The sequence below is a fragment of the Engystomops pustulosus genome, chromosome 5 (assembly GCF_040894005.1).
Source record: "Engystomops pustulosus chromosome 5, aEngPut4.maternal, whole genome shotgun sequence".
Classification (NCBI taxonomy): domain Eukaryota; kingdom Metazoa; phylum Chordata; class Amphibia; order Anura; family Leptodactylidae; genus Engystomops; species Engystomops pustulosus.
This window is the reverse complement of record NC_092415.1, coordinates 32,075,116-32,092,063: the sequence shown is the minus strand read 5'-3', so window position 1 is coordinate 32,092,063 and position 16,948 is coordinate 32,075,116. Positions and strand designations below refer to the sequence as shown.

The 16,948-nt window shown below is 42.9% G+C and overlaps 1 protein-coding gene across 3 annotated transcripts in view; it reads right to left on the bottom strand.

Annotated features, from left to right (window-relative positions):
- Positions 1-4,649: 4,649 nt before the first annotated feature.
- TMEM67 (transmembrane protein 67) overlaps positions 4,650-16,948 on the bottom strand; it is a 48,534-nt gene continuing 36,235 nt past the window's right edge. For all 3 annotated transcript variants that reach the window (XM_072151543.1, XM_072151544.1, XM_072151542.1), the window contains 12 exons: positions 16,703-16,801; positions 16,164-16,250; positions 14,908-15,004; positions 14,671-14,804; positions 13,721-13,861; positions 13,559-13,639; positions 12,139-12,255; positions 9,371-9,487; positions 9,180-9,284; positions 7,328-7,430; positions 5,115-5,257; positions 4,650-5,018 (listed from right to left, as the gene is read on the bottom strand). In XM_072151543.1, the coding sequence (XP_072007644.1) occupies positions 4,938-5,018; positions 5,115-5,257; positions 7,328-7,430; positions 9,180-9,284; positions 9,371-9,487; positions 12,139-12,255; positions 13,559-13,639; positions 13,721-13,861; positions 14,671-14,804; positions 14,908-15,004; positions 16,164-16,250; positions 16,703-16,801 (1,305 nt within the window). In that variant the 3' untranslated portion in view covers positions 4,650-4,937. The remainder of the gene's footprint in view (positions 5,019-5,114; positions 5,258-7,327; positions 7,431-9,179; positions 9,285-9,370; positions 9,488-12,138; positions 12,256-13,558; positions 13,640-13,720; positions 13,862-14,670; positions 14,805-14,907; positions 15,005-16,163; positions 16,251-16,702; positions 16,802-16,948) is intronic.

Genomic DNA, 16,948 nt, shown 5'->3' with positions numbered 1-16,948 from the left:
TTTATAACACATTCTTGCTGTCTATGTAAAACAATCCATCCCACAGATATTTAAGGGGCCCGAACAGTGAAGATTAAGAATATATATAAAGATACAGGGCCCGGATCAACGGGATACTTGTCCCACTGTCAGGGCTGATCTCCTCACTCTCACCTCTATTTGTGTGATAAAGGTGAGTAGTGGAGAATGGAGCCGTCATCTCCGTCCATCACTACAGATAGCAGGAGACATTACATGGCGTGTCTTATTTCCAGTAGCTGACTACAGTGCTGGGAGCCGTTATAATGACGTTGATGAGGAGCTGGGGGTAGACATCCACTGTTAAGGGGGCTGCGGAGGACATCAATTGCTGGGGGTGGGGCTGGGTGGGACATCAACTGCTGGAATACCTGGGGGGACAGCCATTGCTTGGAGTAGGGCTGGGGGGACATCAATTACTGGGAGGGGACTGGGGGGACATTAATTGCTTGGGAGCTGTGGGGACATTACATACTGTGGGGGTAGTGGGGACATTACTTACTGATGAGACTTATTTAATGTGGGAGAATTATACAGTGAGTGGGAGCATATTATTAGGTGGCTCCTTTCACTGCACATTATTATAAAGGGGCCACAATCATGGGGAATTAAGTGTATGGGCATAATTAAGTGTAGGATCACATTCAGGGCCGTCACCAGCATTGGGCATACCTGGGCAAATTGGGCTTTATATAAAATAACCATGACAGGAAACTGTTTTAGTTTCTGAATTTTTAATGGCGCCACGTGAGCCCACTGAGGCTCTGTTGCCCAGGGGCCTACTGAAACCTAGAGCCGACCCTGGCCACATTTCAGGGACATTAGCAGAGGCCACAGTTATTAAGTACATTATTGCATGTTAGGCAATGTTTAGAGAACATTATTAGGTGGGTGGCACAATGAGGGTGCGGTAATGCAAAGTATGGGGACACATGAGCTGTATTGTGGAGGGGCAGTAATTTTAGGGTCCACAATGTACTGCATGTAAATCAGCAGGAGTATTTTATACTTTATATGGATTATTCTTAGAGGGTGATTTGGGAGTGGGGGTAAAATCAGGACAGTATGATGTGTATTGTCACAATTGCAGGTATTATAAATTGTGGATATTCCGCTTAGTCATATTACAGTGTTTGGAGGGAAGGTGTTAGGAGACCAAGATATAGGAACAATGAAGATGTCTGTGTAGTAAACTCCACAGGGAGGACATGTGGATGAAGAGGAGACGTAGTGATGCCGGGCCAAATGGAGAAGATACAGAACAATTACAGTCCGGGGACAGGTCACCTGCAGGCACTCGATGGAATAAGGTACTGATTTCTCATGAATTTTCAGTTGTTTTTGGCAGGGTCCCATTTGAGGGGGTTTATGTACAAGAATGGTCACTACTAAAAATTTAGTACATATGCATTTTGGATCTTTTACAACCCTAGCATTGTTCCTGGGCGTAACTATCAGGGGAAGCAGCATAACAGCCACTATGGGATCAAATAAGAAAGGGGCAGGGGGTCATATCACCTTAGACATAGGGAGCAGTTAGTGATGAAGGTGTCTTGCTAAATTGTACTTATTGCATTATTATTATTGTATTATTTAACCCTTTGCTACAGAATTCAGTTTTTTTTGGACTAACACCTAAACTATGACATGTGTTCACATTGTGCCTGTTGTGTGGCTGTTAGCACTGTACATTACTGAATAGATTATCTCTGTATAGTGCCATTTTTGTGTTTGATATCATGGTATCAAGGGTTACGGCTAGAACAGAGGCCCATTGTAAAACTGTGAAAAATAGAATGTTTACCTATCATATTCTGTAACACAGTTTGAAAGTCCACCGAAAATAGCTCTAGCCGTGGATTCAAAGGTTATCAGAGCTACACTGGATCATTGTGTATACTTTGGTAAATCCAGGTTCACACGATGAGACTGCAGAAAGACCAGTGATACTTTGTCAATATTAGACTTGTATCTAAAAGGATATAATGTGAGTCCCGAGTCAGGACACAGCATCATACAGAATGTATAGCACATGGAGCAGAAGTGAGGACGGGTGAGTATATCTGTCTGGTCTGAGGTCTGCTTTATTTTTCTTTTTCTGGTCTTATTTAATATTATTAAAAGGGGTGTTTCCATTTCAGTAAATTATTGTTATTGTTTTTAGATTAAAAATTTATACAATTTTCCAATATACTTTCTGTTTCAATTGCTTTAGGTTTTCTAGATCTCTGCTTGCTGTCATTCTATAGAAAGCTGCTATAATTACTTCAAGTGGACAGAAATCTGACCATAGTCACACCGGTGCACGGCTCATTATATCACAGAGTGTAATCAGAACGGTGTGATATAACGAACCGTGCACCTGTGTGACCATGGTCAGATTTTTGTCTACTAGTAGTAAACAAAGAAGCCTTCTCTAGAATGACAGCAAGCGGAGATCTTAAATACTGTAAGGAATTGATACAGAGAGCATATTGGAAAATTGTTCAACTTTTTATTATAAAAAGAATTACATTAACTTGCTACAATACCCCTTTAATCTGTGATCTAGGGTCCTAATTTTTATTGGCGGGTCGAAAGTCCATAATATTACTTATCATCTCCTCTAGGGTCTTCATTATTATTAACAGTCTGGTGGGATCTTTTATGTTAATTTTAATTCTTTGGTATTGGATTTATAGTCTGGGGGGGGGGGGGGGGCTGTATTATTTCCCACATAACATTTTTGGGGTGGTATTTTAAGCTATAATGTGGTATGTGTTGGGTATTTATGGAATGGTATCAGACCTATAGTGTGGTACTTGGTGCTTCTATGGCTGGGTATAATAATAATAATAATAATTATTCTTTATTTTATATAGCGCCTACAGATTACGCAGCGCTGCACAAAGCATCACAAATTGGTTCCTGTCCCCATAGGGCTCACAATCTAAACAACCTGCCAGTATGTTTTGAAGTTTGGGAGGAAACCGTATCTTTGATTAACATGGTAGCTACCATGACAAGACAATGGTGGACACTTACTATGGGGTTTTCCGCCTTTTTTGCGGCGCTCCCAATACCTTTTCTCCTTGCAACCCATTTATTAGAGGTCGGCACCAGAAAAAAAAAGTGATTTTTCACCACCTCTGAAATGGGCATGGTTTTCATGATGTGGAAACTCTCACCAAATTAATATCTACCCTTTTTTTTTTTGGGAGCTAAAAAGTAGCGAAGACTAGAACAAAAAAAAAAGGTCTAGCAGGGTAGTTACAAATTACCAACAGTTAATCAGAAGCCAAAACAGCGGAGGTGTGCCCCATTTTCTATGCACAAGGTATCAATCCCTGCACTTACTAGTATTATTACAATAACAATACATATTGGAGCACATTTACTTACCGCAGGAGTTCACCTTCTTCTTCCTGGTGCATGTAAGTGCTTGATCTTGTGACACAATTTGAAAGTTAAATCCCGCACTCAATCCGAATCAGTCGGATCAACCGACGGCCCGCCCCCGATTTCTGTCGCATGAAAGCCAGCGCAGCTGCGCCACAATCCCCGGTTAAGTCCCAATTAAATCCCGAAAACAGCGGAAACCCAGACGAAAGTAAGCCCCAGTTGATTTAGATCTTATGGAGCTGTTGAAGAAATTTCTAAGCATTAGGAAATGCACTATTTTAAAGGTAATGTATAAACATGCTTATTGCATGCCCTTACTAACTATCTCTCTTAAAAATCTATCATGATTCCAGGGAATCTAGGGGCATTTACTCATAGATCCAGGCACCGTGACTGTGGTATCTTCTTATATTTGGCATCCATGGCCTCCTTCCTTCTAAAATCAACTTTAAATATTATGCTAATGAGCCTGAAAGGCTACAGGGGCGGTTCCCAGGGCCCATTGGTGCCACAGCTTCACAGGCTGCTCCACTGTCTATCTCCCTTCTGCTCCCCCAGCACTTCCTTCTAACTGATATAACCTCACTGCAGCACAGGAAGTTTCATGACACAATGGTAAGGGGAAAATTGCTCCTATACAGTGTAACAGATTATCAATCTGCAGCAAAGAGGGCCTCTGGTAACAACCCCAGAAGCCCTTCAAGCTCAATAGCATAATTTTAAAGGTTAATTTTAGAAGGAAATAGGTAATGGATAACAAATATATGAAGATCACCACAGTCATGGTGCCTGGATCTATGAGTAAGTCTCTGGTTTATCCTGATTTCCTTTAAAACGTACCCCCCACTGTTTCCCTCCATGTTTCCCCCTCAGGCCCACGCAACCTGTGCGACCCCTTCCTTCACATAGACTGTAAGCTCTTGCGAGCAGGACCCTTATTCCTATTGTATCGTCTGACTGTTATTACTCTGTAATGTCTTATTTTATCTGTATACATCCCCCATGATCTGTGAACCACATGATATGATGACACTATATAAATATCAAAACCAATTATTAAAATGTTCTAGATCCATTTTTATTTATGTAGATTATTTTCTACAAAGCATTATAGAGTTTCTCCTTTTGTATTGTCGGATTCGAGTGAAAATTGCAGTATTTAAGGACTTCTTAGAAATACATAGACATTGCTGGCAAAAGGTTATAACGAGAAATGAAGGTTATAAAGAATGAAGACAGTAAAGCACAAAAACAGTTTTATGACATTTACTGAAGATAAAGAAACAAAAATCAATGAAACTTAATGTAACGGTAAACATACACTGATATCGTAGTGTTTGTCCTAAGGCAATAAAAAAAAATACACTTTGCTATAAACATGGTATAAAAACGGATGGTTTGTGCAATATATACAATAATACGTCCCATAGGCACAGAAATATAGAACAGGTTGGTCCCTTACAAAAATATTTCATCTAAATATAAAATTAATACTGGTAGCAATGGTTCCCGCCAATGTACAACGCTCCCAAACACAATTAGATCAAGAATCTTTCATCTACAAGGGTTTTCGATGCCAAGTTCTTCTGCCCTATAGCACCACGAATACGCCGGAAAAACTGAAAAAAAAAAAAAAAAAAGAACATTTTTATCTTTAAAAAAAGAAGCAAAATAAAATTGTAGAGTTTAACATTTTCAGGTGTAAGTGGACTTACCTCTTGTTGTAGGTAGGTGATGATAGCAGCCAGAACAAAGTTTTGTGACATGATATCAACAATGCAGAAGAAGAGGGTGTCGAAGATGAGGAGTGTCGATTCATGACCATAGAAGAGGACGTCACTGAAAGAATGGCTTTCATCTGTAACAAATAGGGACGGGACATTACACATCATCTAAAGTTCATTATTAGACTAATTAGACTAAATTCACATTTCGTTTTTAGTATACGTTCAGCGTATATGCTATGTAAGCTCCACGGGTATACGCTATATAGACATATACTGGCAGGTGGGGGGCATCCGTTTTGTCTCTGTCTACACAGTTTATGCCGTATACTACAGGAAACACAGGAAAGAAAGATGCAGCAAAGTGCGTCTTTCCATCCTGTTCAAGGGGTGTATACGCTCAGCAGAGGCCATTGAAGGCAATGGGGGATGGATGCAACATATTGCATCCCTTCTCTGGCATCTGCTGAGCGTATGCTCAGATAGGTCCCACAGAGATGTCACTATCCAATTACTGACTGCTACCAATATTCACTCCTCCTCCTGCTTTTAGGGAAGGGTAGGAGCGGGTAGACATGTCCCACTATATCAACATACAGTATGATATTAAAATTGGGCCTCTGTTGTAGGGGTAGAGTTGTAGGGAGAAAAGAAAAAAACGTGAATGACGCCCCTAGTGCAGTATGGTTATGGGGAGCAATGTATAGCATGTAGAACTGCTCACTTGGGGACACCTTGTATCAGGCACATCAATATTGTGAAGACCATCAAGAGCAAGTGGTAGCCGGACTGCTGCGTCATCCAGGAACTGCTACGAATAGGTTGCAGATAAATGTGCAGTAAAGATGTATTATGATGTAGGGCAAATTTTCAGCAACTAAGGGACGATCTTATAGGCATAAACTGGGACAATGTTCTCAAAGACAAAATGGGAATTTTTCTCATATAGTCTAAAAAAAGTCCTGTGAGAAACACATACCATATGGGAAAAAGCATAAGAGGTAGCGATGAGGCATTACAGGATTATTGGGAAAAATAAATCCTGTAAAAAGCAGATAAAGGCTGCAAAAATAGAGACTGAGAGAAATATTGCCAGGGAGAGCAAAAATCATCCCAAATTATTAGGTTGGACTTGCGTCTTTTTCCGGCCTTATATACTATGATATTAAAAAACTGGAGGAAGAGCAGGCGCACACTGTGTACTCCTTGTGGATAAAAATCGGTCCCTGATCATGTGATGTCACACAGGTGCATAGCTCGTTATATCCCTGGTCATGTGATGCCACACAGTTGCACGGCTAATTATATCCCTGGTCATGTGATGTCACACAGGTGCAAAGCTCATTATATCATAGAGAGTAATCAGAGCTGTGATACAACCTGCAGATAACCTGTGTGACAACACAGGAACCTATTATCCACAGAAAGTAAGTCAGTTTTAAGGTGGTTTTAGGTTCAGTTTTGTTAATTCTCCCATCAAAATCAAACATGGATAAACCAGGGGGCTCTTACTCTTAGATCCAGGGAACCGTGTCCGAGGTAAATCTTCTTAAATTAGTTACCCATGGCCTTCTTCCTTCTACAATCAATTGTTATAATTATGCTAACCAGCCTGAAGGGCTGCAGATAAACAGGCTGCTACTCTGTCTTCCCCTCTACTTCTTTTTGGCAATCCCTCCTTTCTCTGCCTGATGTAATTTCCCCGCAGCACAGGAAGTTTCAGCACATAGTGGGAGGGGGAAGTGCTCCTGCAGCACAGAGGGGCTCTGGTAATTGCCTGAGTAGCCCTTCAGACTCAATAGCATAATTTTAAAAGTTCATTTTTGGAGATGAGAGGACCTGTAGTTTGAGTTTGGGCTTAACATTTGGCAGTGCAACCCGGACAAATTGCCGAATTGGTGGGTGAACAGTCAATGCGGCAAAAGGGCGCCAATGGCTACTAACCATGGTCACGATTGGCCAGGGGAGTCCTAGACCAACATAGGCCGGTGGTGCCGGGATGCGCTGTGCTGCAGGTCAGGGCCTAGGCACGTTTTTTTAATCATTTTGGGGTCAAGCAACCCGTTTAATCCAGCTGATACTGAGAAACATAGCAACATGATTCCACTTCTCTTATACCTCAGGGGGGAGGCAACTGCTATGGGGTAAGTTTAGTTTACCTATCCATCTCTTGCCCCAGCCCCTCCATGACTAATAGTCAGTACCATTGTAGAAGATGCTCCTTTCCATTGGCTCCATGAATTCCATGCTGAGTATTCGCTCCAGAAGAAGCTTGTCCTTCACAAAGTAATCCATGTCTTTAAAAGCCTGTAATAAACACATAAGACAGGAAAAGATGAGACTGTATCCTAACAAGTAACATATTTAATAACAAGTGACCTGTTGGTTTAATAGCGTAGACTTCTGATTTCAGCAAATTTTCAAAAATGTATTTTTTATATTCATATACTTGTTCAATTTCATAGACTTTATATATTTAATGTGAGACGCGTTGGTCAAATTTGTGCTGTATTTTTATGTGAAATCTGTCAACATGTTATTTCATGTGTGAATGACAGATATGGATATCATATTATTCTGCAAAGCTGATCCAGGGGTAGAAGTTGATAATTCTAATAATATTGGCAAAAAATCCTATGCGAATTGAAATATGAGCAAATATGAGCAAATGTCTGGATCGGTGACCCATCTACATCCCATTTAATGTTTCTTACATCAAGACAGACATGTCTACAGCTTAAATACTATAACACTTAATTTTTATTACCTTTTTGGTAATCTTTGATACCACATGATACATACACGATCAACTTGACAAGGTCCATACATAACCAACGAGACATGATACATACATGATCAATGAGACAAGATACATACACAATCAAAGAGACATCATACATATGTGATCAACGAGAAATACACAATCAGTTAGACATGATACATACACGATCAACAAGACGTAATAAATACATAATCAACGAGACATGATACACACACGATCAACAAGAAATACACAATCCATTCGATATGATACAGGCACGATTAACAAACATGATACATACACAAACAACTAGACATGATACACACACGACCAATGAGACATGACACACACACGACCAATGAGACATGACACACACACGACCAATGAGACATGACACACACACGACCAATGAGACATGACACACACACGACCAATGAGACATGATACACACACGACCAATGAGACATGATACACACACGACCAATGAGACATGATACACACACGACCAATGAGACATGATACATACACGACCAATGAGACATGATGCATACACGACCAATGAGACATGATGCATACACGACCAATGAGACATGATGCATACACGACCAATGAGACATGATACACACACGACCAATGAGACATGATACACACACGACCAATGAGACATGATACACACAATGAGACATGATACATACACGACCAATGAGACATGATACATACACGACCAATGAGACATGATACATACACGACCAATGAGACATGATACATACACGACCAATGAGACATGATACATACACGACCAATGAGACATGATGCATACACGACCAATGAGACATGATACACACACGACCAATGAGACATGATACACACACGACCAATGAGACATGATGCATACACGACCAATGAGACATGATACACACACGACCAATGAGACATGATACACACACGACCAATGAGACATGATACACACACGACCAATGAGACATGATACATACACGACCAATGAGACATGATACATACACGACCAATGAGACATGATACATACACGACCAATGAGACATGATACATACACGACCAATGAGACATGATACACACACGACCAATGAGACATGATGCATACACGACCAATGAGACATGATACATACACGACCAATGAGACATGATACATACACGACCAATGAGACATGATACACACACGACCAATGAGACATGATACACACACGACCAATGAGACATGATACATACACGACCAATGAGACATCATGCATACACGACCAATTAGACATCATACATACATGATCAATGAAGGAACTCAGGAACTTATTCATGGTGTGATAGGCTTTTGTGTTCTGTTCAGAAATACTTGTTGAACTATGTAAAAACCGCGAGGGTCCACGATTCTGAAAGTAAAAAAAGTTAATGTATATATATTTTTTTGGCTGTCAATAAAAATGTTCCAATTCTCTAAATGTTTTGTCATACTGACCTTCATAAAATTATCATGGATCCGATCATACTGTGCCCTGGTCCGGCTGGAGATAGAGATCTGAAATGTCTGAATGTCGGTGTTTGGCTGTAGACCTCTTTGGCTGCACATGTTCTCCTGAAAACGAAGTAAAAATTGCAGTTTCTCTTCATGGTTACAATATTTTTTACTGGAAACTATTTTTACCAGCCTTTCCTATGCATAATCCATCTGGTCCTTCACATGCAGTAAAATAAGGAGTGTAGGAATCCATGTGCCCAGAGGTCGCACTAACATTTTTCCCAAAGGGTAAAAATACTCCTCTTACTATTTTTGAGGAGTATTTTTAGTCGAGGAGGAGTATGAAAATTCCCGGTAATACATATAACTAAATAATATGTAATAGCCGTATATAATGTTAATAGACGCTATTTATAAAAAAAAAGAAATCATCTGTCTGCTCACCGTGCACAGCACACACACAGCGCATATACTCGCACGCACAGCGCACACTCACTCCCTCCCACAGTGCACACACACTCACACAGCAGCCTCAGTGCACACACACTCACACAGCAGCCTCACCACACACTCACCGCACACACAGCGCATATACTCGCACGGACAGCGCATACTCACTCCCTCCCTCAGCGCGCGCACACACACTCCCTCGCTCAGCGCACACACACTCCCTCGCTCAGCGCACACACACACTCCCTCGCTCAGCGCACACACACACTCCCTCGCTCAGCGCACACACACACTCCCTCGCTCAGCGCACACACACACTCCCTCGCTCAGCGCACACACACACTCCCTCGCTCAGCGCACACACACACTCCCTCGCTCAGCGCACACACACACTCCCTCGCTCAGCGCACACACACACTCCCTCGCTCAGCGCACACACACACTCCCTCGCTCAGCGCACACACACACTCCCTCGCTCAGCGCACACACACACTCCCTCGCTCAGCGCACACACACTCCCTCGCACAGCGCACACACACTCCCTCGCACAGCGCACACACACTCCCTCGCACAGCGCACACTCACTCCCTCGCACAGCGCACACTCACTCACTCACTCAGCGCACACACACTCACTCACACAGCAGCCTCACCACACACTCACTCCCTCGCACAGCGCACACTCACTCCCTCGCACAGCGCACACTCACTCACTCACTCAGCGCACACACACTCACTCACACAGCAGCCTCACCACACACTCACTCACTCGCACTGCACACATTTGCACGGCGCACTGCACACATTTGCACGGCGCACTGCACAATTTGCACGGCGCACGGCACACACACAGCGCACGGCACACACACAGCGCACGGCACACACACAGCGCACGGCACACACACAGCGCACGGCACACACACAGCGCACGGCACACACACAGCGCACGGCACACACTCACCACACACACTCACAGTGCACAGCACACACTCACTCCCACTCACAGCGCACACTCACAGCTCACAGCGCACACTCACAGCGCACACTCACGGCGCGCGCACACTCACGGCGCGCGCACACTCACGGCGCGCGCACACTCACGGCGCGCGCACACTCACGGCGCGCGCACACTCACGGCGCGCGCACACTCACGGCGCGCGCACACTCACGGCGCGCGCACACTCACGGCGCACACTCACGGCGCACACTCACGGCGCACACTCACGGCGCACACTCACGGCGCACACTCACGGCGCACAGCACACACTCACAGCGCACAGCACACACTCACAGCGCACAGCACACACTCACAGCGCACAGCACACACTCACAGCGCACAGCACACACTCACAGCGCACAGCACACACTCACAGCGCACAGCACACACTCACAGCACATGGCAGACACACGCAGCACACACTCCCCCAGCACATACACAGAGTGCAGTGTACCCCCGGCCGCGGCTCACACTCACCCGGCATTTCTCTCAGGACCACATAACCGCTCGCCGCTGCTGCGGGCATTGAGGGCTGGAGCAGCAGCATCGCGGCCCACATGTCTCCCCCGGGGGCGGCGCTCACAAATCCCACACATCTCCGCATCCTGCTGAGCGGCCCGGCGCGCGCTGCGATCGCGCTACTGACATTCCCCTCCTTTGCAGCGTGCGCTGGGCCGCTCAGCCTGCGCGCTACACTGAATAATTGCCAAGCGTATCTTTACGCATGGCAATTATTTTGGGGGGTAATGGCGCCTTATCACGCGTCTATGACGCGTGGTGAGGCGTTAATGCGACCTCTGCATGTGCCTGTCACCAGAATAAGGGTAGTCATATCATTGGCCTAGATTTTTACATGCTGAAATTTTTGTTACATGATATAGCAGCAATGAGAGAACCAAACACTGGAGTGACACTGAAAACTTACTGAAGTCTTCAGCAGCTTTAGGCTACATGCACACTGCCGTTGCCCGCCGCACCATAGCGCGCGCGGGAAGAGGAGGTACGTGTGCTGCACCGTACCGCTCCCGTACAGGGCTGTGAGCCCATAGAAGTGTATGGGGTACGTTTATCGGCTGTAAATACGTCGGCCATATATACGTCCCCCATACATGTGTGTGAATGCAGCCTTTAGTGTGTCACCAGCTCTTACTCTGCTGCTGCTCTCACCTCTCCACTCTATACATTTTTTAAAAAGATTTTATAAGAATATTCCCATCTTATAAAGGGATGGCATTTTGCTGGACTATGGAACCACTGATGTGCCCACCACCTATGCCGAGGCCTTTTGATTGTTTACACTGTGGCATATTTTCCAGAATTACCGCTTCTCGTTTTAAATTTAGGTTCATCTCCTCCATGTTTGTATCCGAGTGTCCATGGACTGAGCGTCCGTGAATGTAGTATCCATAGCATCTGTGTGACAGCATGAACACAGAGATCTGCAAAGTTAAAAATGAGTTTTCTGGTTACAAAATACTGTCCTCCACTTTTTTTAAAACTTTTTTTTTAAATTTACTTTAATAAAATAAATGCATTGACTACTTTGAGCAAATAATTGATACTGTGCTTGCACCGAAAAGTTACCTTCTGTATCAAGTGTTTTCTAGATCTCTGCTTGCTGTCTTTCTATAGGAAGCTTCCTTCTGTACCTCCAGTGGAAAGAAATCTGTCTCTGGGCATGTGACATCACAGCTCGTTATATCACACAACTCTGATTACTCTCTCTGTTATAACGAGCCGTGCACCTGTGTAACATCACGTCACCAGGGATATAGCAAGCCATGCATCTGTGTGACATCATATGACCAGGGAACCGTGTTTATCCACAGGCAGCAAACAATGAAGCTTCCTATGGAATGACAGCAAGCAGAGATCTACGAAACAGTAAAGAATTCATAGAAAGTATATTGGAGTATTCTATAACTTTTAATTTTACAAAAAATTTACAAGCTCTAAAAGGAGGAAAAAATTTAAAGGTATGTATACATATAGATACATGTCTAATGGAACAGATTTCTTAAAAAGTGGCCAACCCCTTTAACTCTTCTTAATGGACAAGCAAAAAGGCGGAATGAAAAACCTAAAGGGAATCTGTCATCACAATTGATCTACCAAAACTAACTGCTGTGTTATGTAGGGCTATGCCCACACCTGTCAGGCATACCTTTGTTTTTATACAGCAGCTGCTCCTCCCATGCCAAAACTTTACTTTAGAAATATGGAAAAAAGGCTGAAGTGCTTTGGCAGAGCCCTTCAGGGTCCTGTTCCACACCTCGCTGGACAGTGCCGGTTTAGCAAGGGGTGATTTTATTGCACCCCCAAAGCTCCCAATCCTCATTTGCATATTTCTAAAGTTAACTTTTTTGCTGTGGAAGAGGTAGCTGGAAAATAAAAACAAAGACATAGATGACATGTGTGAGCATAGCCCTACATAACCAGCAGTTGGTCGGGTAGGTAAATCGTGGTGACCGATTCCCTTTAATAGTATTGTTCTATGAAAATCAGTGTTGGGGAGACAGGACTTCAGATATTAAAGGAACATTCCAGTTACAGCTGATTCAATGAATTATACCTTGTGCAGGGCCTGAAGGGAGGAGCATATTTCTAGTATGGTTCTAGGAATACAATGACAATGAGTCCGGCTCCTCTCTTCAGGCCCTGCACCATGTACTATACAATGACTTAGCTTTGACTGGAGTGTTCCTTTAAATAGGACATAACTAATAACCTACAATAACTTACGTTACTCATGGAGCACAAATCAACAAACTGCCGGATTTTATCTTCCACAAATCTCTCATAGATTCCAGAGAAGAAGAGAATCTGAAAACACAAAATTGTTTTACAACTTTTCAACGACTCATTTTGGGAAGGTCAAAAATTCTATTCACTACAAGATCTTACCTGTAAACACCCAATAACCAGCCATAACGCTGTAGCCACGCCGTAACGCAAAATGCGGCTCCATGGGGCTGTGTAATCCTGCACGTCTCTAGTGAGGCTGGAGGAAGAGTCCCGCAATGCTAGATTTTCAAAGCCGACAATCTAAAAGAAACAATACATTTTTAGAAAAAGTTTACCAAATACAGGCAGTCCCCGGGTTACATACAAGATAGGGTGTGTAGGTTTGTTCTTAAGTTGAATTTGTATGTAAGTCGGAACTGTATATTTTATCATTGTAATCCCACCCAGAACTTTTTTGGTCTCTGTGACAATCGGATTTTAAAAATGTTGGGTTGTCATAAGAACCAGGATTAACAATAAAGCTTCATTACAGACACCTGTGATATCAATTACAGCTGATTATTGTAGCCTAGGACTAAAGTACAATAAATTACCAATATCCAGAGGTCCGTTTGTAACTAGGGGTCGTATGTAAGTTGAGTGTTCTTAAGTAGCCTGTAGATGGTAATAAAAAACCTTACCTACATGTGACGTAATAGTACAACACACGTTGGTATAGATTTTTGAAGGTGAGGAGTGAAAAATGGAAATGCAAAATCAAAAAAGTGCCTTGGCGTTAAGGGGTTAAGGCCACAGCAGGCAGTAAGGATGCTCACAAATCACATGATTGCGAGCAACAGGTCGGGCACATACACTGTCAATCCAGTCACTGACCCTCAGCAATTTATCCCTCATTTTGTGGTGGGGGGCATACACTTTTACACTCCCGATAATCAGCTGTTCCTAAAGCTGGACGCATTGCTCCATGCTCTGTGTAGTGGTCAGGCTGGGGAACTGCAGCTCAGCCCTTATTGTAATATGGTCCTAATTACAATATTTAATGGATTTCGACCCAGATCCCTTGTATAGGTTACATATAATGGTAACACGACAAATATAGAAACAAATACCTGAAGAAAGAAGAGAACGACAAGAACTTGAAAGAGGGGATTGATCTTGCGCACTGTCTGGATTTCATTCCACTCATTTGCTATGAAGTACGTCCTCCAGATACTCACTGGAAATGTGCTACTTTTTCCACCGCCTGTCAAGATAACAATGCCCATTGTCTTACGCATGTCTAATATTGGCATAACGATTCTTCCATACGCAACACAGTAACATTCCGTATAGGATACGGTGCTTACCTTCAGATTTCGGCAGCTTGTTCTTCGGCCTCTCCCAGTCGATGAAGAATATATGGATGGACAGCTGAGAGAAAAGGGTGTGCAGGAAATGTACTGCCTGCAATGTAATACAATACACAATACAACTAGAGGAAAATATATGCAGATTTATCAACACAATGCACAGTTTTCAGGGGATTCTGCTTCTTGCAAATTAAATCTGCACTAAACACAGTCTTGATACTTAAATAAAATGCCCCATTCTCAGGGGTGGCCCTACAGTCGGACAACAAAACGGTGCGCCCCTCATACCAATCCAATAGTTATATATCATGTTAATATTTTAGTATACGAGTTTTCCATGTAGTATCTCACACCTTTGCAGACATCAAGTGTGAAGGGACAGTATTCTAAGTTGTCAGGCAGCATGTGACTGCACCCCTGATGCTGCCCCCAGCTTCTTGCAGTTGGTGCTGCCTGAGGCGAGAGGTTCAAGTTGCCTCATGGCTAGTTCCCATTCTTCTTGTACTGGCTGAAATATTTCATAAGAAGCTAAATTTTGTGATCAGAAGACTTGGGTTGTAGCAGCTGGTTGGGTGTGCACAACTCATCCATCCCTACAGAACTGACACGCTTGTCCATCCTGTTAACATTACTTTTGGTAAACTCAAATGTAACTCAAATGTAACAGCAATGTAATTAGACAATTGTTCTATCCTCCATTGTTCTATTCTGCTTCAATGTAAACACTGTGTATGGTTTATTGTTCTTATGGCACCCAACTTGTCATCAAAGCCAATGTAAATGCTCGGCCTGCATTTGTCCACCTTGATCTAGTCTCCCTTGACCAAGGGTCAAAAATTTAAAAGTGCCCCAGTTGTGTCCCTGGTCAATGCCTGGTTATCTAGTAGATTCACCTACCACTGTTCATTATAGCTCACCATTAAAATTGTCAACTATCATTTATTGTACCTGCAAGTCTACAGATCGTATGAGATGATAGTGCTGCATATACACTTGCTGCATTAAACATTATTATATACTTTTTTTTAATGCCTCTTTGTCCTTTTTTATATGTATCTGGTGAGCATATACACAAGGACAGGAGTTTAAGTTAACTCCTTATAGACCCGGAGAATATTTCACTGATAATTTTGTTCTGTAAAGAGAATAGACTATACTGTGACTGTCTACTGCAAGTACAGTAAAAGGAAACCTACCACCACTGATCTTCCTATAAAGGTATAGGGTTCTAAGTAGCTATATAAAAGACCTACCTTTAGAATGAAAGCAGAAGTTACATAAGTGATGAAGTCTTTTTCATCATTGTGTAGAGGTAACAGAACAGACACGTGCTGCTGGCCCTGTAGATGCAGACAAACAATGTGATTTGCAAAAGGTATATATCGGTTAGTAAATATGATATACTGTGTCTTAAAGGGGTTGTCCTACCACAGCAGCTTAAAGATATGTAATAATAGTTTGATTGCCAGGAGTGTGAATTCTAGAGCTCCCTATGGTCAGAATGATTGGGATCCCATGTTTGTTTGAATGGAATGATGGTCAGGCATGTGGACAGGGGGACACTGTTATATCAGATGGTTGTGGTTCCAGGAGTCTAGTCTATAGTCTAAGGGCAGATTGAAGTGAACTTGGCATTATTGGCTAGTGACTAAGAGGTCCAAAAATGCCCCATATGATACAGAGCCGAATTAGAGTCGCATTAGCTGCATTCAATGAGGTCTATCTGTGTTCGTATTTTTAGTATGTACAACACAAAAACACTGTTTCCCAACACCAAAAATAAAAAACTTACTTTGAACAGCAGCAGCCAGTAAAATCCAGTCCCCACAGTCACAGCGAAAAACACATTGGCCAAGACTCCAGCGTATAGAATAAGAAACTGAGCAACAGTCTAAAAAGGAAAATGTAGACGATGTATAACATAAAGGTTGCTATGGACAGTGGCTTCCCCCGAAAGACCAAAGTCAACCTGTAACTATAATCTGACTATGCAAAAATAGAGCCATCCAGATGTTAGTAAACCCTCCCTAAACGCACG